This window comes from Dryobates pubescens, chromosome 16, assembly GCF_014839835.1.
Source record: "Dryobates pubescens isolate bDryPub1 chromosome 16, bDryPub1.pri, whole genome shotgun sequence".
NCBI classification, from domain to species: domain Eukaryota; kingdom Metazoa; phylum Chordata; class Aves; order Piciformes; family Picidae; genus Dryobates; species Dryobates pubescens.
Window position 1 is genome coordinate 22733855 of NC_071627.1, and position 26794 is coordinate 22760648.

Here is a 26794-nt window from a genome sequence, read left to right on the forward strand (position 1 = left end):
GCGCGAGAGGCAGACGATTCAGAGAGGAAGCACCAGGCCGCCTTGCTGCACAGCAAGGGTCAGCTCCTGGAATGAATTGCTGCTGGATGTCAACAAGATAAAATTTAGCAGGATTCAAGAGAGGCTTAGACAGTCCTGTGATCAGGAACGTTTGTGCAATGCTAACTGGGTCAAAGAAATACAAGAGAAATTAAGTGGTGTGCTTCCCTGAAGGGCTGAGGCTGGCACCAGCTGGATTTAAAACGAGTTCCTTCCCCATCTTCCCTTCCCAATCCTTTTATAGCAAGAAGCAAATAGCAGGATTTATTGCAAAGTGTCTTCTCTTCTCTTGGAATAATAAAGCATCCTCTGCTCTAAGGAGCCCCCAGGAGCCACAGTGGCGACTGGGCCATGCTGCAGCGTGTGGTGAAACCCTCCCCTTGCAAATTTCTAGATAGGAGATGGATGTTTTCCCTCCTTTGCTGCCTCAAGAATGAGCTGCACAAAAAACTGGCTGCAGATGAGCCAGTCTGCTCTCCACCCTGAAACCCTTTCCTAAGCCTATTTAACCCAATTCATTATTTACCTGTATGACAGCCAACAGCCAGAAAAACGTGGAGGGGGAAGAGCTGAAGCCAAAAGCCAACATTAGTGGTATCATAGGGAAGTGTTAGAGGACTGATGGAAGTGATGGCTTCTCCAACCAAAGAGGGAAGAAATCAAGTCTTGCTGAAAGTAAGCAAAGCAGCAGAAAAGACTTCACTCTTCCAGGCAGGCAGAGAGGCACCAGCTGCTCCATGGAGGTGGCAGCTGGCAGCAGGGGTGCCCATACAATCTCTTCACTATTTTTCTCTTTTTTTCATTAGAAAGGTGCTGACAAAAAAAAATCTGCAGCCTTTGCACATCTTTCTGACAGGGTACAAATGCTGCTGGCACAAGTGGCCAGAAGGCCTGACTGACACGTTGTGTGTGATGGCAAGGGCAGTGCCACCCACTCCCAGCTCCTCAGGTCACTGCATGCAATGTCACTGTCTGCAGCAAAAGGATTCTGAGAGAAATGTCTCTGCAAGGCTAATGCTGGCCACAGAAAACTACCTGGGCAGCTCAGGCAGGCAACAGGAAGCTTTGGGTTCTGTGCCCAAAGACAAAACCTTCTTCCTACAGTCCAATACAGGATAGAAAGGACAATGTGTCCACCCTGAACTACCATCCCACCAGGCAAACACCTGGGATGCCCTGCCAAGAAAGGAATGAGTAGTCCACTGACACACCAGGCAGATTTCACCAGAACAGACCTCCCCAGCTTTTAAAAGTTGATAACCTGTGAGGCTTATTTAGGGGTAAGAAAACAGTCATTTGCATCAAAGGCCCCGTGGTTTAATTAGCTTTCCTGCCTCCCATGCAAACAGAGCAATCAAATGTTTGGAGAGCCAACAATCCGTGCCTCTGGATGAGAAGATGAAAAGCAGGAAAGCAAGCAGAACACTCACCTGTAATGAAGTATAGCCTCTCCCAAAGGGTCACCTGATGCATAGGTTTGTCCTTTTTACTCATCTTTTCTTCTCCTCCTCTCTCTTTGGGCTCAACTCCAGATGTTTCAAGGCTCCTTTGCTCTACCCATATTAGTAGAAAAGAGATGCCACAGAGTCACATGCACCAATGTGGCACATTCCCACCCTGTAAGGCACACAGCCCAACTCTGGTGCTATCACTGAAGAGCCCCAGGGTATGAAGGACCAGAAACCAGGGGTCTGGCCAGAGTGGGTTTGTATTCAATTATATTCCAAGAGTATGCTCCAAGAAAAAGTTTTCTCCCACCTGGCTTAGAAGCACAGAATGCAAGTTCAGCTCAACCCTTTGCCTTTGAGGCAGAGATGCTGCTTTCCATACAGGCTCCCTGGACAGGACACCAGGATGTCCATTAACTCTAGCACAGAATTTCCCTAGAGACAGATCTCCCAATGCCAGGGTAGCTACTTAAGAGCTCAAGAACTCCAGTCTGGAACTTTGGAACAGCCCTGCTCATGTTATACCATTAAGTAGATTAAATGCAGTAAGCAAAGGCTGAGGATTGTACCATTAAAGACCAACTAGGTCAGTTTCATTCCCATCATGACAGCCAGATTTACAAAGCCAATGTTTAACTGGCATGGATCTTACCAAACCAACTGCTGCCACTGGAAAAGGTTCACTCCTGTGCCTGCATTTCCACAAATATTCCAAGCCCCACTTTCCAGATACTCCTCTCAGAACGTTCACTGGAGCGCTGCAGATGAAGCCTGTGCTACCCACACCATCTAGTGGCAAGACTTCAGATGTGGTGGTGGGAATGAAAACCTCACCCTCCAGACAAAACCAAAGAGAAACCATTGCTGAAGTCTGTAATGGCCTCATTGCTCTGTTGGGGACTTCCAGTTGCTTGAAGACAGTGAATTTTAGAACTAGACACAACCTGAGCACTCTGGGCACTGTGACATTCATAGAAACGCTGAAGGAGATCATTTCTGTCAGAGCAAAGCAGTGCTGGCATACTGCACTATGGCCTGAAGAGATGTCTTGTGTGCTTCAGTGCTTTACACAGCACGTGTGCTCAGGTCTTTCAGACTTTCTGCCACCAGTCATGGGAACATCATATAAAACATAGGAGGCTGGACTGCTATGCACACTCTCTGAGACAGAAGAAAGCCCTCCAGAAGGAACGAGACATTGAAATACACTAAGGACAAGAGGTAGCTGAGTCTTATTCCTGGGGAACAAAAATAGAGGCGAGAAATCTTCACTTTGTTCCCCTTCCATGGTACATTAATGAAGTCTTTTACTCCCTCCCAGCTGCCAGACCCCTTCCAACCCCTGAGGTCCTGTGATCTTGTGATCCCAAGTCTGCTGTGAGCTTTCTGGGGTGGAAAGAGGAAGAGCATGAGGTCCAGATGCAGACAAAACCTTGCGCTGTGGACCTTGCACAGCACAACTGACCTTACTGACTTGGGAAGGTCAGATGGGGGCCAGATTGATCGAGGTCTGGGTAGGTTTGGCCATGAGTTTTCCCCAAACTCTACTGGCATTACTAATCAGGTTCACTTTGCAATCCAAACCCAGCTGATTCAAGCAGCTTACTGGGCCGTGGATCTCTAAAGTCACAGAGAGTCCTTCGGGGATGATCGAGTTGCTTACGTGCTTCCATTCTACCCTTGACACATCTGATTCCCTGTGGCTGGCTGTGCAGCTTCTCAGGAAAGGCTTTAAGGAATTACAAAGACAAATTAGACTTCAAGAAGGTTTGAAACAGATATTGGATTTATTGGTCAGCTATGAGTAGGAAAATACATTGGTAAAGAAAAAAGAAGACCCTGTATATAAATATAATACTAACTAGTTAAAATTTGACCAAGAAGAAAGTTCCACTGAAGAGAACAGTAAAAGCCCTTGTTTACCATCAGACCATATTCAGTTTCCCATTTATCTTATTGAAGAGCTGCCTATAGACAAATGCAACATTCTTTGAGCTTAGTGCAGATAATGTGCTGGTTTGTTTTTGTTTTGTGGTTTGTTTTTCTTTGTGTTACATGAATGGTAAACAAGAGTTAGTCCAGTGCATTACACATTATACAGAAGTACTGTGAATAAAGACTAAGATACTCTATTTTTTTCTTTTAGACACTACTTAAACATACCAAGACACTTAAAGTGTTACAAATTTATGCAACCAAAAAAAAGTAAAAAGGGGAAAACAAAACCAAAAAGGAAGAAAATCATAGCAGTTAACATACTAAAAAATACTGTGTCTGGCTGGATGAAAAAGGCTTGCTACTTAAGCAGTTAACTGAATGGTTTAAAATGCTTACAGTGTGATTAGGTTTGGTTTATTTTTAGCCTCCTCCCCAAGGGGTGGTGTAATTATTTTGCCTTTCATACAGGTTGAAAAACAAAACACAACCAAAACCTGAAGCTGTTTTCAAAGGGCTGCCCTGAAAGAAACAAAAACCACTCGAGAGCTTGGGTGAAGTTACAAAGATGCATCCATGCAACCCTCTTAAAAGTCAGTTTGGTCAAACCCCAGCCAAATTTAACCTTTTTTTAAGAGAAAAAAAAAAGCTGCCAAAAGGACAAAACAATGACACCACAGCCCAGCTTATATGCTCCTTCCCCTCCCTACTCGTGTGGTGTTAAAAGCAGTAACCTGTGGTTATTAGTCGTGTAACTCTAATCAATCCTTTCAGTTAAAAGGTATACTTCAGTTCACACTTTGACACCCAAAATTCTTGCTACAGGTAAGTTAAAAGTAGGACAAGATATGGCTGACTGTACTTGAAATGGGGAGAATAAAAAAAGCCTGGGGGGGTGGGGGGAAAGAAAGCCTGGTCTAAGCCTAAATAAACCCTCTCAAGCCCAAGGCGTGGGCTGTGACTTTTGCTAGGTGTGCTTTTACAACAAGAACACTGAAGGTACATTATGGCAAGCACCCAAACCCACCTCCAATACAAATATTGCAAATAACCATTTTATTTTTTTAATGTTAAAAACTATGAAGCAAACGTTTGGGGGGTGTGAAGACACAGTTTATTGCCTTATTCTATGTTATAGCTGGAAATTGAGACTTGAGAGTTAGATCTGTTTTGACACAGGAATAGGTTTTTCTTGGGAAGGTGGCGTGACTGATGTGTATCTCAGCTCTGTTTTGGTGCCCTCTGGGCCTTCCCTAGAGTCAGAGTATTTCTCCATCCTTCAGCCCCCAAAGTCATTGCTGCAGTCCAGTTAAAACCCAGTGAAGTCAAAGGAGTGTCTTCAATGTGTTCAGTGGGTTTTCAATAGGGATATGATGGACTAGAAGAACAGCTGGAGGAAAGAGCTATTTCAGATGGACCCTTAGACTGTAAGGTGACTAAGCAGGGACAGTTGTGTCTCCAGAAGCACAAAGGGGCTGCATTTTAACGTGCTGTCACAAATGCCAATAGGGTTTTTGTGTTTGCTTTAAAGACTGAAGCAATACAGGAGAACACATATTGGGTAAAGCTCAAACCTTTCGAATCTAACAAGTGCACTCAAGCTCCAGCATCTATTACAGTAAATGATCCCCCTCTAAGAAATACAAAATGAGTAAGTGCTTCCCTTCCCCTTCTGTAAAGCTTTCTGGACTCATTACACAATCCAGATCATCAGAAAATTAAACAAAAAAAACCCAAAAAACAATGAAAAGGGAAAAGAAAAAAAAAGACAAGAAAATACTTTGCTCAGTTTGACAAGCTGAAGTGGCTCATCAGCACTGGAAATTGTCATGATGCACATTACCAAGACATCATTAAGGAAACATGAGTAAAACACCTTTTATTCACACTTTACAAAAAAGAAATAAGCCCAGGAGAAAGAAAAAAAAAACAACTAAAACCAAACCAAACCAAAAGCCCAAACAGAAAAAAATTAACACTACTCATTAAAGTCTACTACAGCAATACTACCAGCATTTCAAGGTACTGATTATAAACTGGACATGTTTGGTGTTTTCACAACTAAAACCAAACCAAAACAACTCCCCCCTCCCCCCCCCCAAAGAGATCAGGTCCCAGACAAGGATTCGAGATCAACCTTTTCTCCTAGTGGAATTGTTTGTAAATGTACAATTTTCCTTCTGTCCCTTCTCCTTTCAGCCTAAAAACCAGGAGAGTTTTTGAGCACGCTCCTGGGTGCTGACTGCTAACCTCAATACAAAAAAACAACAACTTTTGAAGCATTATTTACCAAATCCATTCTCTTCATGTATAAAAACATCCACAATAGTTAGAAATTTCCAGCTCAATGCTCAGTGTCCTTTTGCTTCCCTGCCCGCAGCTGAAACAAAAGCTGTTTTAAGACCAAGCTCTCTCCTTTCTCATTGGCTTTTTAAGCTTTTTAAGCTTTTTGTTTTTTCCTTTCCTTTTTTTTTTTTTTAACATTGATTATTCAAAGCTGTATTAGTTGAAGGAGATGATAAAGTCTCCCTTCTTAAAAGGATAACAGACAGACAAGTTAAATTGGTAAGCTGTCACATGTATCTCTTGGCTTCATGACACAAAATGGCACCGAGGGTACACTCTGAACAACTTGAGTCTCGCTTGACACTTAAAAGATCTGAAGAATTGTCTTTGGGACCTGTATCGAAAACACATTAATTTTACACTGCTTCCTTGATAGAACAATGCAGGATTGGGTTGGGTTTGCTTGTTTTCCTTTTGTTTGTTTGTTTGTTGTTTTTTTTTGTTTTTTTTCCTTCAAGGAATTATACTTTCTGAAACTGGAGGAACAAAAACCAGTTCAAGAGAATTCACATGATAGCAACTCTCAGTGGGGGGAAGTAAACGGCGCTGCGCGACGACGCTGAGAAGAAGCAGTGCGTGGGGGAATTGGAAGCTAGAAACTGTGTGTACCCATAACCTGAACGTGTTCCAAAGGTGTGATATAGTCAATAGTCACAAAGGAGAGAGAGAGAGAGAGAAAGGAAAAAAAAGAAAGAAAAGAAAAAAAAAAAGAAAGATGCCACAGCTTATACAAAAGTATCTTCATAAAATTGTCACAAGTGTTAACATCAGTTAAAAAAACAGAAAAGAGGATGCACAGGATCTCTCTGCATGCACAGGCAGTGCTAGTTGAGAACAAATTTAAGCAGGCACAGTGGAGAGAGAACAAGTACTTCAAACAGAAATGGAGAAGCTGTACACAACTATCCTTAAATCTCAATTCGGAAGCTGGGAGATGGGGAAAACACATTTGAGGTGCGTACGCACCAGCAATCATTTGCAGTTCATACAGGCCTACTTCTACTGCTTAGCTTATCTGCTCTGCCAGAACTCCACGCTTTGCTCTCATTGGATTCAAAAAAGAAAAACTCAAGACCTAGACAGAATGCATTGAGTTACCTCTGGATGAGATTAAGGTTGGATAGGTTTGGATTTTAAAAGCCACGTCCTCCGTCGGACGCAACCAAGTAGTACAAAAGGGCTAACGAAACCCTAACAGTGCAAATCATTAGCAGAGAAAGCCTGTGACAACCTCTTTTCCAAGCTGGCCTTTTTAGAACACATGAAAACAGATAAAAAATTTAGCCTTAAAGTTTACAATACAATCAGTTTCCAAATCTGATGATGATGATTATTTTTTTTTTTTCCTTTTTTTTTTCTTCCTTTAAAGTACAAAATCTCATAAATCAGGGTTTGGTTGGTTGGTTGCTTGGTTTTTCCTGTTGTTCATATACAATCAATAAAGGCTAAATTCAAATTCTATATTTTCTTCCTCTTTTTTTTTTTTTTTTCTTTTTTTTTTCCTTTTTTTTTTTTCCCTTTTTTTTTTTGTTTGTTTTAATCTCTTTTTTTTTTTTTATACAAAGAAGTCTGAAAAAGGAGGGAGTGAAGTACGGGAAAGGAGAACGTTCTGTGGATGTTCCTACTGGCCTCAAAACAACAACCAAACAAACCCAACAAAGTAGTGCTACAGATCACTGTGCAAAGAGAATATCCTGTATAACAACTCCCTATATTTCAAGGCATGGAAAAAACAAACATTATGTCAGGTTGGAGAAAAGAAGGAAAGAGGAAGGTTGAACTGTAAGGTACTGAAGGCGCCGAACGCACCGATCGCTATACAAAGGATGTTGGGCTCAGAATTGTGTCTGTTGATAGCACCTGGCTTTTACTATGTCTTTAGCAAATAATTAGATTTAAGATTAAGATTATTAAGAAAAACCAAAACAAACAAAACAACAAAATAATAATCCCTGTTGGCCATACCTCACTCCTCTATATTCAGATTTTACAATTGTACAAGTTAAACCGAGGTTGCCCTCTAAAAATGTACTTGACTACCTCCTGCCAGGGAGATGGATTCCATTTACAGGAGGCAGGAAAGGCAGCAAAAGCTCCAGTTGTGCAAAAAGTGAGAAGTGGTCAGAAGGGATGAGTGGATGTGGACAACCACTTATATTGTTCTCTATTAACCAATGATGATCCAAAGGTCCAAGAATGCCAAGTATGTTTAGCTGAGGTTTAGAGTAGAAGATGTAGTCAATAATACCCTAAGAAAAGAAAAAACAAGAGAAGAAACAAAATGGATTATTAGTAAATATTCTTGACTCAAGGGACTCTTTCACACCAAAGGGGAGCTCTGTATCACGAGTCAGTGAAACAGTATCATAGAATCAGCCAGGTTGGAAAAGACCTCAGAGATCATCAAGTCCAACCTAATACCTAGCACCCACTGACAACTAAACCATGGCTTCAAGTGCCACATCCAAGCCTTTTTTGAACACCTCCAGGGATGGGGACTCCACCACCTCCCTGGGCAGCACATCCCAATGGCCAATTGCTCTTTCTGGGAAGAACTTTCTCCTCACCTCCAGCCTAAACTTCCCCCTGCACAGCTCGAGACTGTGTCCTCTTGTTCTGCTGCTGGTTGCCTGGGAGAAGAGACCAACCCCCAGCTGGCTACAACCTCCTTTCAGGTAACTGCAGAAAGAAAGAAGGTCTCCCCAAATGCTCCCAGTCCTCCTTCTCTAGAGCACACCACCACCTTAGGAGACTGCTTCCTGTATTCCATGGGCTGTTGAACACAGATCAGGAAAATAACCAGTCTACCTTGTATCACCTCTGCTAGGCTTTTGTGGGCTGCAATCTGCAGCCCTCTACACAGCTTCAAATCCCACTGATCCGGTTTTGAAGAGGGAAAAGAGGCATCTTTGTTTCCCCTGGGCAACAGAGCACAATTTTCTAGCAGCAACATGGATTATTTCCTTGCAGTTGACAGCTTAAGTGCCCCTGTTGTGCTATTTCATTTAGCTTGGAGTATTAAAATACAAACCCTTCCTATTTACAGGGAAGGTTAACAGCACCCCAACTCTTGCAAATCTATTGCCAGCTACTCACAAGAAAAAAGGAAAACTTGGGTTTCTAGGAGACTGAAATGCTGGGCACTCTCATATGCTATGTTTTAAATATGAACTTGGAGGCTTTACTGTTAGCTACCCAAACAAATGACCTTCTTTACTCAACAATTTTGTACAGCAAATCCCAATGGCTAAGCTCCAAAATGGAAACCTTTCCCAAAGCATCAGCCAAGTCCTCACCTTGAAGTCAAATGTGTAATTGGTGTAAGGCATTAGACCATTCTCATAGGCACTCTTCAACTTGAAACCATGTGTAATTCTTCCATTTGTTGTTCCATTTTTCCCATTACAGCTGAAGTTTGTAAGACTTTCATTGTATCTCAGTTCCTTAAAATCTTTGTGGTTTGTTTCCACCCCACCAGTGCTCAAGTACTCAACAACACCTGTTAGGAGAGACAGAGACACACAAGGAGGCATTAAGAAGCATTCAGCAAGTTGAGAGTGTGGAGGTACTTGGAGACAAGCAACTTTATGCTGTAGACAAGCAAGATCTTAACACACATCCAATACAGTCAACAGTAAAATACTGCAGGACAATGTAAGAACAAATGCCACCTAGAATGAAGGGCTAGATAGGCTTTGATTGGAAAGCCCAGGATGGTTACTGAAGAACAGATGTGGGGGCAAAGATTAAAAAAGTGGATGTAAAATTCTACAGAAGCTGGGTAGTAGTCAGCCCCCTCCTCTCCCTTGTCTCTGGGCTCAAGTCTTGGCTCTTCAAGTTCCTCGGCTAAAGTGTTGCAAAGGAAGAAGCCAATTTTTGTAACACTACTTCAAGTTAACTCTAAAGATGCTGCCAAGCCCAATTGACAAGATTTGTGTGTCCTGGGTCAACTTATTATCGTGCCTCAACTACAGCATAGCCATGTAGGAAGGTAAAAGCAGCAGTTAGCTGCTCTGAAGACACAATCAGACACGTGAACTGGTTACTGTAGTAGCCACTGGTGATGCCTGCTCTCCTGGGACATGCTGCTGAGCAGAACTGCTCCTACCAAGCCTGACATGTCAGGAGTTGCCAAGCAGAGGCCAGAAGGAAGGGGAAGCAGGAATGGAGATTATTCTACTGAACAACTGGCAATAAGGAAGGATGGCTTTTGAGTTCTGCTCTTCAGGCAGGTACCTGAGAAAGCCAGAGAGTTATCCCTCAATCTGTTCTTTTTCTCCACTTTATAAAGGAGCCACCAAGTCAAAAAAAGTTTTGTGTGTTAGTCAAAAGCTCTGCAGAATCCCTCTCTGGTAGGAGATGTATTGAATTTACCAAGTTCTAAAACATTAGGAGCTGTAGAAAGTAACTGCATGGTGGCAGCTTCACAGAGAGGAGCCTGCCTTCTCACCCTTCAAATTTAGAAAAGCCAATCACCATAGAATCATCAAATCATCAGAGAATGGTTTGGGTTGGAAGGATCCTTAAAATTCAGGCAGTTCCAACCTCCCCTGCCAGAGGCAGGGACACCTCCTACATTTCCAGTTATTTTTGGAAGGTATTTTCTTCCTTTCCACTTCTGTATTGTAAGATAACAATGAAAATGCTTCTGAAAGACCAGACACAGTCACACTACTGCATAAGCAATAAGGTCACTCACAAAAGAAACAGTTCTACCTTTGCTCTCTTCTATTTGTCCTGTACCTTTAGAGCTTATGCTATCAAACAGCAAGTTAGGAAAGTGGGACCTGAAAATTTACACCCTTGAAGCAGTCTAAAAAAAATGAAAAAGAAAGAAAAAAAGCAGCAAAATATGTAGGAAACAGAACACTTACCAGAGTCTGGTAGAGAATTGAGATCTGCACACAGCACAAGTGGAATGGTTCCAAGTTCTCCTGACACACCAGGTTTGAGACTACGAGAAGCTTTATCAATGATGTTCTTTACCTCGGACAGGAACATCATAGTCTGAACCAGCTTCACATCAGAATAGTCTGGGTCCCAATGCATATGTGCATTAGCTACAAGGACTAGCTGCTTTTCCATCCCAAGATGTGGCTTTCCAGCTAAAATTTAAAATTCATTATTTACATGACATGGTCAGCAGCAGCAAGCAACCCTGGGGGATTTTAAAGGAGGTATATGAAGGGAGGAAAAAAGCTTCAAATGCAATCCCAGTGTGTACTTGAAGAGGGTTAATACAATTGTAGAGGGCCCTACACCACCTCTTACATCCACCACATGTTTTAATTGATATAAATTATTAGAAATATTTGTGTTGCACATTCAAGACCATTCACAGACAGGTTATCTTGCTAGAGGGAGCACTTCTGCACCTAAGAATACTCTGAATGAACTTAAGTAAGAGGTAATCCTAACTGCAGACCAACAGCCTTGTCATAAAGAGTCACCAACAGTTTTCCCCAGGCTGTGATAGGAAGCAGGCACTGCTCAGGCCTTGCTAGGCAGTGGGCTCTGCATTTTAACCTACCCACGTTGTAAGTCACCTCTCTTGCTAGAGGTGCTTCTTAAAAGGCTTGTTTGTTAGAATCTGAATTAATAAAGTATCATTTGGATAACAGAACCCAGGTTGAGAAGGAACCAGCTGTGATGCTTAGAGAGCCAATTCACATTTCCTAAATTAAGGATGACAGGGCAGAACAAACAGGTTGTATAAGCATGACAGTGAAGAATGTAACCAGCTGAAAAAAAGAAGGCAGATACATGACCCAGAAACACTCAGCTAACACCAACTGATTCTTTGGTATCTGTATGTAACTTGGGGCTGTTCAGTCTGGAGAAGAGAAGACTTAGAGGGGATTTAATAAATGTTTATCAGTATCTGAAGGCTGGAGGTCAGGAGGGAGGGGACAGGCTCTGCTCACTTGCTCCCTGGGATAGGACAAGGAGCAATGGATGTAAGCTGCAGCACAGGAGGTTCCACCTCAACACAAGGGGAAACTTCTTTACTGTGAGGGTCACAGAGCACTGGAACAGGCTCCCCAGAGAGGTTGTGGAGTCTCCCTCTCTGGAGACTTTCAAGGCCAGTCTGGATGTTCCTCTGTGACCTGAGCTAGATTGTATGGTCCTGCTCTGGCAGGGGGGTTGGACTTGATCTCTTTGTGTCCCTTCCAACCCCTGACTTCCTGTGAGCTGTGAACTTCAAGCAAAGAACTCAGACATTAAAGTCTTTGTAGTTTTTAAGCTAAAAGGTCTAAGTGGGGGTGGGGGGAAAATTAGAGACAAAAACTTTCCTAATTTCAGCAACATGACTTTCCCCAAATCCTCTTTGGGGATACATTTACCTGAGCACACAATGTGCAGTGTTACAGCCATCTACAGAACCTCCTTCCTCTGGTTTACTGTAACAAAAGTGGAGGTTGTTTTCCACTTGCAAAATACAACCTATGAAAGAAGTAAACTAAGCAGGACTCACATGACATTTCGATCAGCTCCTTTCGCAGCTCTAACAACACAGCCACTCCAATGTTATCCTTTGTCATCACTCTGTTCAGCATAGCTTCTGAACCTTCTGAGTTGGCCATAGCTAGTTGATTGAACTCAACAGTATGCTTCTGAACCAAAGTAAATCTGGAAGAGAAACATCACTTGTTTGGGTTTTTTTTTCCAAGCAGCAGATACAAGGGGAGGTGGTACACATAATCCTCCTTTTGATTAAAGCTCAAACACAGTTATGGTGTGAAAAACCTCAGCCAATCACATCATCTCAGAAAGGCCCAAGATTAACTGAAAAGATACAGTTTTCCTAGCAATTTTCAGGTGTTTTGTGCTACCTTAGTGTCAACTCAAAAGATTTTCTTTTTAGATGGAGAAAAAAAGGAAAGACTGAGAAGCTTCAGAACAGAAGTGCTTGTTTCTAACTCTGCAGCAGATCTGAGTTCCAAGATGCAGGCTTAACAGACAGGGACTAAATTTTTCAATCCACATGGTATCAAACCTGGAATCTACCTTTGCTTGTGGACACAGGGTGGGGATTTATGACCCTCACAGCCCAACAGTTGTACAGGATCACACGATCCTAAGTGCCGTAGCTCATCTTTTGCTTTATCAGAAGGCTAAGGCATTAAAAAGTCAATAACCTCTGAGGTCTTCTTTCAGCAGTTTTCGGGATTATCAATTCCTTCACTCAAAAAACCAAAGGGCAAGGAAAGAAGACATTTGATTCATTTTTCATTGTTTACACCTAATGACTGGTGCACATACCCTCAACAACTGAAGTATACCTGAGCCAACTCCTAACCTGCATTGCTCTACCAGAATGAAATTCCCACTTCAGGGTAAAATTTCCTATTGCCAGTTACACAGAGAAGAGTTTCTCTCAAAGACTACTCTTTCTCACAACAGGAATGCCCCAGTAGGAACACTGAATGGCTACAAAAAGGGCAACTGATGCCAAACTGTTTGAGCTACAGCTTGACCTGAGGACTTATGCGAGACCAAGGCACAGGAGAAGGCTTTGCAACACCCAGCACTTACTTTTCTGTTTTGAAAAATATTGCACAACCATCAACATGTTTTCTTTCCTGTTCTGACATTGTCCTAGCTCTAGATTTTGGACTGAAGAATCCATTGTAGCCACGTTCTTTCAGTTCTACCAGGAAGAAACTGTAGTACTGCTCCGTTTCCACCTCCTACGAAGTTACAAGACAGCACAGCATGAATGTGGTGTTAGCAACCTCCGTGAGACTGAGATTATTTAGACTCTTCAGAAGTGTAAATCACTTTCACATTAGACTGGGGGGGGGGGGAGGGAAGGAAGGTGAGGAGAAATGGTAAGAATTAAGTAAATCAGAGAATGCAAACCTGAGAGCAATATTCCCATTGTAAGAAACCTAAGAGAACTTCTGTAATCCCCCAGAGTTCCGATTAGCTCAAGCCTTGTACTTGAGAATGTGTCAGCTGCAGCCCCACAGACACAAACAGGCACGAAGACACCCCCATGTACATGCCTTTGATCAGCAGCTACTGGTTCACATTCCAACTGTGTGGGCTGCAAAGCATTCTTTTGATGTCAAGCAGCAAAGGATGCCCTCAACACCACTTCTTTTTGCTTTTGTTTTCAGGGGGGTTCGAAAACAGCCCCCTTGGCTGTAAATACATTTACGAGACCCATGTGCACATGGGAATAGAGAAGGAACAGCTTAGCTGATACCTGAAGGCTTATGATGTCAGCATTGCAGCTCAGGATTTCCTGCATAATGGCTTTTTTCCTGTATTCCCAGTTCAGTGCCCAGGATGGACAGTAGCCGTAGAGCTGCCGGGTGGCGTATTTGTCGCAGAGCACGTTGTAACACATGACAGAGAACAAGGCTGCAGAACAGGGATTTTACTTACAAACTGACAGGTTTAACAACAACAACAATTACACACACACACACACACACACAATTATTCAGTTGATGATAAACTCAACATGAGCTGGCAGTTTGTGCTTGCAGCCCAGAAAGCCAACAGTGTCCCGGGCTGTAGCAAAAGGAGTGTGACTGGGAGGATGAGGCAGGTGATTCTGCCTCTCTGCTCCTGTGAGACTCCACCTAGAGTACTGCATCTAGTTCTGGTGCACCCAGCATAAGAGGGAGATCAAAATGCTGGAGCAGGTCCAGAGGAGGGCCATGAAGAAGAGCAGAGGACCAGAGCATGTCGCCTGTGGAGACAGGCTGGGAGAGTTGGGGCTGTTCAGCCCGGAGAAGAGAATGCTCTGGGCAGACCTTAGAGCAGCCTTCCAGTACCTGAAAGGGGCCTCCCAGAAAGCCAGGAAGGGCCTTTCTGCAAGGGCATGTAGTGATAGGATGAGAGGGAATGGCTTTCAGCTTGAGGAGGGTAGATCAGACTGCACAAAGAAATTCTTGACAGTGAAGGCGGTGAAGCACCGGCACAGGTTGCCCAGGGATGCTGTGGTGCCCCCTGCCTGGAGGTGTTCATGGCCAGGTTGGATGAGGCTTTGAGCAACCTGGGCTAGTGGAAGGTGTCTTCTCCCATTGATTGGGGGGTGGAACTAGATGATCTTTAAGGTCCCTTCCAACCCAAACCTTCCTCTGAATCTATGAATCATTTTCTTCACTTCTGTCTTTTGCAAACTTATCAACTCATGCTTCATTTGCTTCACCCAAAACACAGCAGGTACAGCTGCACTACAAAAACTGATCTGTTAATCCACCTAGGAAGTAAATGACAAGCTTGGACTCATGGCAGCTGTCTGCTAGCACCTAGTTAGACAAACACACATCAAACCTTCCCTTCATATGGTTAATGCAGTAAAAGGCAGACAAATGGACTTCATGTAAGTGATTAAGTGATGCTGTACTATGAAAAGCCTGTAACAAGGTTAAGTGCATTTGAACACTTCCATTTCCCAGCTACACAAAGGGCTGCAAATTCTTCAAGTAGGTTATTTAATGTCTACCTTAATTATTACCACCACAAACTGTGACAGATCCATAGGCAGGGTAAGGATCCCTTTGCACAAGCCAAAAGTATAGGAAAAAGAAAACCTCAGATGTTTCACCTCAAAAAGTTTACAACTCAGGTGTAAAGGCAAGAACTTTCTCCTCACCTCAAGCCTAAACTTCCCCTGGTGCAGTTTGAGACTGTATCCTCTCATTCTGGTGCTGGTTGCCTGAGAGAAGAGACCAACCCCCACCTGGCTACAACCTCCCTTCAGGTAGTTGTAGACAGCAAGAAGGTCTCCCCTGAGCCTCCTCTTCTCCAGGCTAAACAACCCCAGCCTCTCCTTATAAGGCTTGTGCTCAAGACTTCTCCCCAGCCTTGTTGCCCTTCTCTGGACACATTCAAGTGTCTCAATGTCCTTCTTAAATTGAGTAAAAGATGATTAAATCTGAAACAGGTGTTTCAATGGAGATAGAACTACTTCAGCTGGCTGGTCAGCGCTGCACAGATGATTGGTTAATTGAAGCCTTGTCTTCCAGTAGATAGGAAAGATCAACAGATTTTATGAAAGGCAAAACCACTATAAGCCAAAACCAAAGAGGGAAAAGCCTTCAATAAAGCCTTACAGTACCTGTTGGTCTTGTTCGGTCTGGTTCTTGCAACATAATCCAGGATCTTGGAGGTGGTTGCTCTGTTGAAACTATGGGAATATTGTAAAAGGAGAGAGACAAGTGATCATCACATTCATTTTGCACAGCAGAAATAAATGTTTGAAGAATGATCACTTACTTCTTTTTGCAGTACCTGCCAAATTATCAAGCAAATAGTTCAGTAGCCTTCGTGTCCCATCTGGTTCCTGATAAAGGTTCAGAATATCCTGTGTGAGTGGATTTCCTGCAAACAGATTTACAGAGCTATTGAATAAAACACACAGGAGCTTAACAGATCAGTGTTAAAAGCTGGCATCTCTGAGAAGAGATGCTGCATCTACTGTGAACTGCTTACAAGTCTCAGATCTCAGGTCTTCAGTGCCACAAAACACTAGATTTGTGAACAACTCTAGTGATGTTAACCCTATTCTCTCTTCTGACTGACTGGGGCAGTTGTGGGGTTTAACAGTGAAGAACTGGTGTTGTACAACACACAGGCACAGCTGAAGAGACCAAACACAGGAGCTACCTCTGGTCACTCTGCTGGATGGGAGTGAAATGCCCAGCACCAGTTGATTTGCCAGTTACAGTTGAGCAGAGTTTACCATCTGCCAAACACAAAAGCAGGCTGTAAAATATTCCCTAGACAATGCACTTTGCAATTCTCCATTTTTAAGGGGGAGAAAAAGAGACTTTTGAGACTTGACAGTGTTTAGAGGTAACTGTATCACTCATTTTGGCATACAGATTCCCCCAAGCTCAGAAATGTCATAGCTGGAATCCATACAGTTTAATGGGAATGAAAAAATACCTGAACTGCAGACTGCTGCTGAGTTAAAGCAGCACTGAATTCAACCCCCTAGACAAGCTGCAGGAAGCTTCCACTCACTCTGCAGAAAGGAAAGCCAATCTCTTTCTGCTTGGGAGTGCTTCACCCAGCTCATTCTTTTGTAAATAGTCCCTAAATAACAATACTGACAAACGTGGTCTAAGCAGCAACATTTGGGCTTGCCGTTCAGTAAGGTGTTTTATGAACTAGCCAGCCACTAGCACTACATCTCAGAAGGGATATCATTACACAAAGCATGATGGATACCAAGAAAAAGCAGCAATACCTTTCAGACCCAAAGTCTGTAACTGGAACAGTTTTCCCAGCTCAAAAGGTAAAACTCGTAACAGGTTGTTATTTAAATGTAGTTCCCTGTAGACAGAGCAAGAGTCACATAGGGCTGAAAACAAGACCAACATTTGTCTTCAGCAGTACAGTACAAGAGGTTTAACCAAAAGGAGAAACAAAACACCAGCAAACAACACTGAAAAACTCCAAGACTGAAGGGCAACAGTTAGGGGAATCCTGCAGTACTCACACACCCCAAATGCAAACTGAAGTACAGAGGAAAGCTGCTGCCTGCTGAGCCCACTGGAGAAGTCAGGGAGTTCACAAACATTAGCAATCATTAAATACTTCAATAACTACAAGGGACAAAGAAGTAACAGCTCAAGCCAGCCCATGAAACAGTTCAGCTATGATTAAAGGTCAGATAAAGGGAAATTATAACCCAGAAAACAAATGCAAACCAAAAAATACTCCAGGATCATGGCAGTACCATTAGAGCAAGAACATCACCATGTAACAGCAATAAAGAGGCAACTTTTATCATTTCTGGTTACTATTTTCATTATTTCAGGTTATTTTCACTATTTCAGGGTTTGATTTGTTGAGGTTTTGTGTGTGTGTGTGTGTGTGTGTTGGTTTTATGGGTTTGATTGTTTGTTGGGTGTGTTTTTCTTTGTGATTTCAGAGCTTTTTAACCCACAAAACCAATACACAGACAGGAACTGAACCCAAGTGCTGAATTCTAACATCCCAACCAACTGGGCAAAGAAAATAGATTTGTTAGAATAGAATGGAATAGAATATTCTAATAAATCTATTTTCATAGAGATTTATTAGAATTAGGAGCTTTTCACTTTCTTACAGGCATTCCCATCTAAGCTGTGGAGATTTCCCCCACCATATTCAATATAACGTTGCTGCTTTCAAGTGTTTAGGGCAACAAAAAAGGTAAGAAGGTTAAAAAAAAGAAAGGAAACTGGGATGTTGAGAGCTCCCTTAGCCCTTTCAGGTTCCTACAAGACAGCTGCAAAGTGACACAACTCTTCTTATAGAGTCATTTTGGTTGGAAAAGGCCTCTAAGATCATCGAGTCCAACCACCAACCAAAGAGCATCATGGCCATTAAAGCAGGTCCTGAAGTGCCACATGTCCATGGTTCTTGAACACCTCCAGGGATGGGGTCTCCACCACCTCCCTGGGCAACCTGTTCCAATGCTTGACCACTTTCAGTAAAGAATTTTTGCCTGATCTCCAACCTAAACCTCCCCTGGCCATTTCCAACCATTCTAGTGCCTGATACCAGGAAGAGACTGACCCTCACCTCACAACTTTACAGCAGATGAAGAAAACAAGAGGGTCTCCCCTCAGCCTCCTCTTCAGAACTAAACAATCCCAGTTCCCTCAGTTGCTCCTCATCAAGACTGTTCTCTAGTGCCTTCCCCAGCTTTGTTGCCCAGCTCTGGACATGCTGCAGCACCTCAAGCCTTGCATTTCAGAAGCTACCCTGCCTTGCCTTTCCCCAACAAGGACTTCCTGAGAAGTCCTCTGTTTCACTGTGTATTCAGAAATTTTGCTCAAAGTATAAGTGTGCAATAGTGGAGGAAGACAGAGGAAGGGACTTCCTATTCCATGAGGTTACCTAGAGATGCCAAGTCAGTGCTCAACTGATTGCTAGGCTACATCACACCTAACTGGCTGGGGTTATTGCTTTTGGTTTGGTTTTTGCTTGGTTGGTTTGGTTTTCTGTTTTGTTTTTTTTTTCCCCCCCAATACAAAATCCCAGAGCCAAAAGCACAAATTGTAGAGAGGAACTCAGAAGCCCAGTGTCATTTTAGGGTTTCTAAGTATGAATGAGGGCACCTGGCATGAAGAAATGAGAATGGAGGACTGAAATGAATAAAATCAACATCCTCACTAGTCCTCAGCACTTCCACAGACACTTGAGGTTTCAGTCACTGTTATTTTTAGGGATTATAGTTTATGTGACATTGTAAAGCTACTGGTTAATTCTTTAAGAAGCTGCTTTTTCCTCTGAAGAGTTTTTCAAGGCACTTAAATTGAAAAAAGTTATGTATGACTTAAAGAAAGAAAGGAAAAGAAAGAAACCAAACTAAATTCTTCTGGAGGAAAAACACTGAGCTGGAAGAATGGCACAGGAGTAGCTATCATTACACCTCCTCTCTTGGAGGAGTTATTTTCTGTAATGATCCTTGCCTCCACAGAACCCACCCCTTCTACACAGCCAAAGGGATCACAGCAAATCCCAGCAGCTCTTTCAAGCATATCAAGAGAAGCCATTTTCCAGCTGAGCTCCCCAAGACAACATGTTACAGTGTTTACTACTACTCCTCTTTCTGCAGGGATCAGAAATCTTACTGCTCTGCCATCTCTTTCTTCAAGTAGAAAGAGAGATGCAAGGAGCCTTAGGCAAGCTTTGCCATCCAGACCAAACCCAGAGCTCCAAATGTGGGAGCTGCAGACCTGTTATCAATTCTCAAGTGCGAGAGCTGTGGCTCAGGATCTCAGCAATGCCCAGTGTTGAATTACTGTTAGTTTGAACAACTTCCCAGAAGCTATGGGAAGTGTCTGCAGTAAAAGCCAGCCTGAAACATAAAACTCCAGCACAGCTGAGCCCTGCAGAGCACTACCACACAGGATGAGCTTCAGGGTTTTTCTTCACTTTCACCCCAGTGGGAAGAAATCATGGATCAGCTGCAATTACTGAGGGCAGGAACAGCACAGTGGATCAATGCACTATCTGCTCATGTCTGGAGATCTGCATTCTAGTGTTACTATGTTTAGGTCATGAGTAGAAAACTAGTGCAATCCTTGACCTTATCTACCCATTTCACATTTAACCTTTTGTACTCAGAGTAGACTTCAGATTTGGAAGAGCTGAAGCTTCACAGAATCAGCCAGAATAAACTGGGAAAAGCATTGGGGAGAAGACCTCATTATCTTTTGACACAACGGCTGACTGCACTGCTAAGCTAACTCCATATCAGACTTCTGTGTTTACAAATAATATTTTTAAAGGAAAAAGACTGATGAAAAAGAGATGCAGTGCAGAGATGAATGTGAGAGTATTCCAGCAAATGCAGGACTGCTAGCTCACACCTGGGGAGCAGAAAAAGGAGGAAAGAAACCCATTACTAATAATTGCTTTCCATTGAAACAGTGATGCAAAGTTTTCTTTAAAGCAGACTACTTCACAGCTGAAAGCAACTATGCAACACCCTGCAAAACAGAGCTGCCAATTAGGCTCTAAAAAGCAAGGGCCCTTTGCTCAGCCTCTGAGGCTGACATTTTAACTGCTCTGGAATTTGAGCTTTTAGTACCAATTTAATCAGCCAGTTTAATCCTCCCCAGCAGAGTGGACTTTTCTAAAGCAGAAGGGAATGTAGTGAGTTGATATTTTTATGTGCAAACCTGCTTTCCTTCCAGTTTCAACAGAGCTGTGCTGGGCTGCCCATCTCCCTATTGTCTTCCTCATCACTTCTAATAAACATTCTCTTGGCTTTTTAGACTCAGTGTTTGCTGGATTCGAGAAAGTTATCCATAAATGTCTGCAAAGTTAAAATCAATTACTGGTAACTGTCTAATAAACCTAAATAAGGCTCTTCCTTTGGGTCAAGGGAAGAAGAAAGTGACCTGTAAATATTTACTCTTACATAAACAACTTATATAGTTACATAACAGTGGGGTTTGTTGTTTGGGTGTTTTATCTTTTAACAAAGTTAAATGCTGCAGCCTTAATTATAACCTAAATTGGCATCACTTTTCCTCTTTCACTTCCAAAAGAAGGTATCATTCCATGCAAACTTTGCACATCTTGGCACTGTAAAACTGAGGTGGAAAGGGGGAAAAAAAAAAAGAAAGAAGGTGTGTTTAGAATATTTGTCCCTTCTCCACAGCATGCAGAGGAATGTGGTTACTTGACAGGAAAGATGGGGAGGAGAGACCAGACAAGCTGCAGTTGTAAAATAAACCAGAATGAGAGCTATTGTTGAGATTAATTACTAAGGATGAATAAAGAGGAAAAAAAAACTGTAATCAGCATGATTATAAATGTTTCAGCTGACCTTTTTCTACATTACCATGAGTTAAAAGCAAACTTTTTGTGCTTTCTTAGCAAAAAATGCCACATAAAGATGTGTAAGAGTGTCTGGAAAGAGATGCATGAGAGAGGAATCTTGACTTGGAACAATAGAAAAGGGGTGACTTATCTAACTTCAGAAGCTTGATCTGTACCACCACACATCTCAGAATTCATGGATTAATAGAACCCAGGCTGGAAGGGACCTCAAGAATCCTCTAGTCCAACCTTTCAGGGTAAGAATACAGTTTAAATGAGATGCCCCAGCACCCTGTCAAGCTGGGCCCTGCAACCGCCTGATGTAGGGGAACCCACCGCCTTCCTTGGGAGTTTAAATCCATGGTTAATAGTTTGAACAATGTTTAATAGTCTGAATGGTGACATATTTTTTTTGTGGCATCCAGTCTGAATGTCCCCAGTAGCAACTTGTGCCCACTAACCCTTGTCTTTACCATGGGGCACTCTGTGAAAAGGGAGTCTCCCTCCTCATGACAGCTGCCCTTTTTGTACTTGTAGAATAGAACAGAATAGACCAGACCAGGTTGGAAGAGACCTTCAAGATCATCGTGTCCAACCTATCATCCAACACCACCTAATTGTACATGGTTAGGAGGCCTCCCCTAAGCCTTCTCTTCTCCAGGCTGAACAAACCCTGTTCTCTCAGCCTTCCTTCACGTGCCAGATCCTCCACCAGAACATGAGATCACAGAAAAGCCAGCACTGCTATAGCTACCCAGACCCTACTAAGGATTTGGGGACAAAGACAGAAAGAAAAGAGGGAAAGGGAACTGGCCCATGCTTCTTATTCACCAGAACACAGAAACAGTGCTGAAAGTTGAACTGCTGCTACACAGCTGCCCTGAGAGCTAGAGCTGAGCTGCAGCTGAGCTGCCCATACCTGAGTGACACCATGTTTCCGAGCTCTGCTGGTAAACTGCGGATTTTATTGGAGGACAGGTCCAGGTACACCAGATTGTGAAGCTTGGCAATGTCTGAAGGAATACGGGATAAGGAATTGTCACTGAGATGCAAAGCTGTCAAATGGGTCAGTGTCCACAACGATGAACTTAAGCTTCTCACTTTCCCTGGGGAAGGAAGGTACAAAAGAAAAGACAGCATTCAGAATCACAGAGTGGTTTGGAAGGGACCTCCAAAGGTCATCTAGTCCAAAACTCCCCCCCCCCAAGTTCAGCATTAATTACATATTTTATAAGGCTTTGTGGGGGGAAAGGCTTGGGGGGGAGTTGAGCTTTTTTTCTGTCGTGTTTGTTGTTATTTATTCAACTAAAATTCCATTAAGCCATTTAATTAATCAATGATTCTATACTTTTTTAATTCAGCAACACATAAGGGACTGTAAGCTGGTGCCAGGGATGCTTTGGATTGTTTTTTTCCAATCCATATTTAAGGTTTCAACATCTTTCTTTCTCAAGTTCCACACAAAACAAGGTGTATTTACCAATTGCCCATGAACCCAGTGATAAATGGAGGTGTAAGGAACAGATACTGTCAATTCCAGTTTATGTTTGAGATGAAAGATGCTTCTTCACTTTGCCCCTTACTTCTGGGCAACTCCTTTCAAACCAAAAAAAAACCAAAATCTTTATTCTATGGCATTAATCCAGCCAAGAACAGCTAGAAGCACTATATTTAGGAAGACTAAGATGCTTAGTTAGGAGCATGGATTTCCATCTGGCATTCAACTGAAAGCTGCATAAACTATTGCCAGATTTGTTGGTTTTTTCAAAGGGTTATGATTTTTGTATAAACTGAAGGGTGGCAACATGGATTTGTGTGACAGAATCAATAGAGAATACACTGCTGCACGCAGGGAATGTGAGATGCCATCAGAATGTCTCAAACCAATTCTTTCCAAGTTGGTTGGTTGGGTGTTTTTTTCCCAGGAGTGGATCCTTTTTCATGTATAGAAGTCATCTCTGTACCAAAAGCATTAGAAGAGTCCCAACACCAGTTTGCCCATGGCAAAAAGTTACCTGGGACAGCCTTTGAAAAGCTCACCACAACTCACCAATGGTCTGGTTAATATTGTACCAATACACACACTTGAGCATTCCTTTCCTGAAATGATTTTCATGGAAGTCAGTCAGGTTTATTGCCTGGGAAAGCTACAGCAAAAGGTGTACCTGGAACTCAGCCCCACACTAACAAAAGTTTGAATACAAAATTCATTTTCCAGTGAGCTATTAAAAAAAAAAAGAAAGAAAGAAGTGTGTGTGCCATAAAAAACCTCAGTGATTTAAACCAGAGCAGGTAAAACAATTGTGGCTTTCTCCATTGGGTAACCAAATCCTTTGCAAGGAAAAGGCAGTGTGAACCTTAACAAAAACCTTGTCACAATTTATTTTGCGAGGCAGGGCAGGCAGTTCTTCCAGGATTCATGCCACTGCAATGCTCATTGAGAAATCTTTTGAAAGGCTGTAAATACAAATCAGTAGTTCTTTGCACTTTAAAAGCTGAATTAACACCTCTTCCCTCCCCTCCCTCAATGCCCACAGGTGACTGTGATCAAAGAAACCATTGTAGCTGAAAGCATTTCCAATCAACACCACTGATCCATCCTCTTCACTACCTGCAGCTCTCTTGCCTGGAATCAGTCTGGAGTGAGATTACCAGGCATGAAAGGCAAAAGCCATCACATAATGCATTTCCTGTGCAGAGGCAGCAGATGTCCAAGTGGATATCCAAGCCTAATGCTGATATATAATGCCGATTCCTGAAGCAGCAGTTAAGTAGGTTTCTGCATCTGTAACCTTCAAGTAAAGAATGCTATTCACATGTTGAGGCACGGGGCACTTGAAGCAAGACTCAGATTCAATGATCTGGATGGAAAGACTCTTCACAATTCAAAGAACTCTGTTTGTGCTCTTCCTTCCCTAAATTTCTCTATTGGACAGTCATTTGAAAAAACACCAACCACACAGCAAGTTTTGCAGTCTCTTAAAGAGCCTCCATATTTAAGTAACATTTCAGCCTAAATTTGCAGTATCACAAAATCATTTTTAAGTGTTTTGAAGCCCTTACTTGAATTTTCTTGGAAGCATACTTTGGACAGCAAAATCAGAATTTATTCTACAAAGCCAGAGGAACTGATGTTCCACTCCAGATGGAATGCAGCTTATGAAGCCTGAGCATTATCTTATTTTCAGGGAAAGATGCAAAAGCCAAATGGGATCTCAAAGGTACCACAGTTCCTGCAGGATCTTTATCATCTGTTTTGTTTTGCTTTCAAACCTCAAGGACAGAGTAAATATTTACAACTCCTTTTACAGTGAAAACTTCTTCCATAGAATCTCTACACTCATGGGCTAATACAACATTGTTGTGACACTATTTAAAGTAACACCACATGTCCCAACTGCACCCTCCTTTGACAAAAGAGATCTTAACTCCATGCTCCTACCCACTCCATCTTCTTAAAACACAAAGAGTTCCCATTCATATCCTCATCTTCCCAACATGTTAGGACTCCTAATCTGCCTCAGTTTACCTCTCCTCCAGTTCCCTATGTTATCCCAACTCAAGTCTTCCCTGACACACCCAAAAACTGTGTTGGTGTGCTGGCTCACTTCAAGGTAAGTAACTCCACTCCAGACTTCTCCCAGCTGCAGTATGCAGACTGCTCTTGCAATGAGTTCACAACCCAGGACCATTCCTCAGATTCTTACCACTTATTTCCAACTCTGCCCAGTGTGATTTCTTTCCATTGGCTGCTTCCTCTGAGGACATAATTGTGTACATCCTCCGTGGATCAGGTGGATCGTACTTTTCCTTGGGCATTCCTGTGGGGATGAAAAGATCAGTAATGAAGGTGCTGAATACTGACAATTCTTTAAAAGGCAATTTGCTTTCCAGTTAAGTTTTGTATTGGACATTTGCTCCAAGTACTTTTCAAAGCTCCAGATGAAGATGACAAACATCACTGAGTGGCAATGACTGCTACAAAACAGAAGAACAGATTCCTGATGCTCCAAGAAAGGCAGATGGCAGCCTAAGGCCCCCAGCCAGTCATTTAAGAGAATCTGTACACCAACATAACTGTTGTGCTCTGCAACCTTTCATGGGTATGTCACTGTGTCCTTCAAAACCAATCCATCCTACTGCAGGCTCTTGGTCCTTCCACAATGAAACTACAAAAAGCAAACCATCACCTCCCCTGGATTCTCAGATTCTCCCTCACCCAAACTACAAAGAAAACCCTGGCTAAGAACTCTGACTCACTCCCAGCTCCAGGTTTACTGCCACTCTCAACTGCTCACACAACAGCATCCAGGTGCATTAAGGTTTCAGAAAGATCCTCAGTTCTCTTAAGTCTGCAAGATGATAGCTCTTAATCCAGCATTCATCCTACTCTTTTCAACCTAAAAACATTCTCCTGGAGGTAGCCATTTCTATTGCTTTCTGCAGTCAGGTACTTAGCACTGAAATTTATGAACTCCATTTCTCTCACTCTCACAGAAGTCTAATAACTTTACCAGCAACACTTGCAAGTTTCCCTTTAAAACACATAAAATCACAGACCATGAGAGAGAAGCTGCAAAAGAATTCCTCTCCAAGCAAACCCACCCTGCTTCCAGCTTTCCTATACATCAACATACTTGGACTGCTTCACTATAAAGAGGAGCAAGCTAAAAAAAAAAGACAAAAAAGACCTCAAGCCATTCCTAGCTCCACACTAAAGCTCTGTGTCACAACCAGGAGCTTCCTCTCCTCTGGCTTTTAGTCAGTTTAAGAGGTAAATCAGCTTTAATACAACTTTCAATCAATCAATCAATGCTGTATTCATTTACAAAAGCTCCATGTTTTCAACTTCCATTGGACTTCCAACATAAACCACGCTTAGCACAGACAAGAGTAATGCTTTTGCATTGCCCTACGTCTCTATCCCAGAGCTTTTCTGGCAAAAATTTCCCCACCTTAAGCTGCCACATCCAAATACATAACATAAAGGCATGAGCAACAAGGCTACACAAGTATTTGTATGAAACAGAGGAACGAAGCGACGCTGGCTCAAACCACATTTACAAACACATTACAAGCAGTACTGTGCAACTGCTAAGCAAAACACATCACAGCACTATTATAAAACCACCCCAAAACACTCAATGAAGAAGCTACCCTGATCAAAACCATAAGCACATCCACCTACCAGCTCTTTTAAGGCTTTCTGAGTTTTTCATGCCCCTGGAGAACGTGAATACATCAGAAAAGTGCTGTAAATTACACCCAGAATAAACAAGGAGTAACTGGTAGCAGATGCCACTATCAAGCAGACTTACTATCTGTTTATTGAACTGACTGGAAAATGTTTACTCCACGTGCTCAAAAGCAACAGAAACCTCCCCCCAAAAAAACCTCTCAGCTAATTGTGCATCCTCATTCAAAGAAAGCTTTTAGGCACCACATGCTTACTTTAATACAACAGTTCTTTTACTTATTCACACTCCTCCTCCTTCCCACTCCCACTACTGGTCAAAATCAGATTTTGCAGTGAAAAGAAATTCCCCTTTAAAGAGTGAATTGTGGGTAAAAGCATGAGGTTATAAATAGCAGCTGGGTGGAGCTCCTCAAAGAATGAAGGCACTTGAGTACCCAGGGTACTGGAATCACCATGTGTAAGGCTTTCTTCTCCAAACCAAGCTAATTAAAGGAGATAAGACTGGATTGTAACCACTGGAAAACATAAAAGCCTAACTTCT

At 42.5% G+C, this 26794-nt stretch overlaps 1 protein-coding gene across 3 annotated transcripts in view; it reads right to left on the reverse strand.

The window, feature by feature from the left end:
- Window positions 1-7312: 7312 nt before the first annotated feature.
- Window positions 7313-26794, reverse strand: part of CNOT6 (CCR4-NOT transcription complex subunit 6) — a 33438-nt gene continuing 13956 nt past the window's right edge. For 2 of the 3 annotated variants that reach the window (XM_054168380.1, XM_054168381.1), the window contains 11 exons: window positions 24764-24877; window positions 21976-22162; window positions 16981-17066; window positions 16005-16109; window positions 15847-15915; window positions 13981-14138; window positions 13305-13459; window positions 12244-12398; window positions 10643-10873; window positions 9065-9267; window positions 7313-8017 (listed from right to left, as the gene is read on the reverse strand). In XM_054168380.1, the coding sequence (XP_054024355.1) occupies window positions 7805-8017; window positions 9065-9267; window positions 10643-10873; window positions 12244-12398; window positions 13305-13459; window positions 13981-14138; window positions 15847-15915; window positions 16005-16109; window positions 16981-17066; window positions 21976-22162; window positions 24764-24875 (1674 nt within the window). In that variant the 5' untranslated portion in view covers window positions 24876-24877 and the 3' untranslated portion in view covers window positions 7313-7804. The remainder of the gene's footprint in view (window positions 8018-9064; window positions 9268-10642; window positions 10874-12243; window positions 12399-13304; window positions 13460-13980; window positions 14139-15846; window positions 15916-16004; window positions 16110-16980; window positions 17067-21975; window positions 22163-24763; window positions 24878-26794) is intronic. The other variant, XM_054168382.1, reaches the window with a different exon arrangement.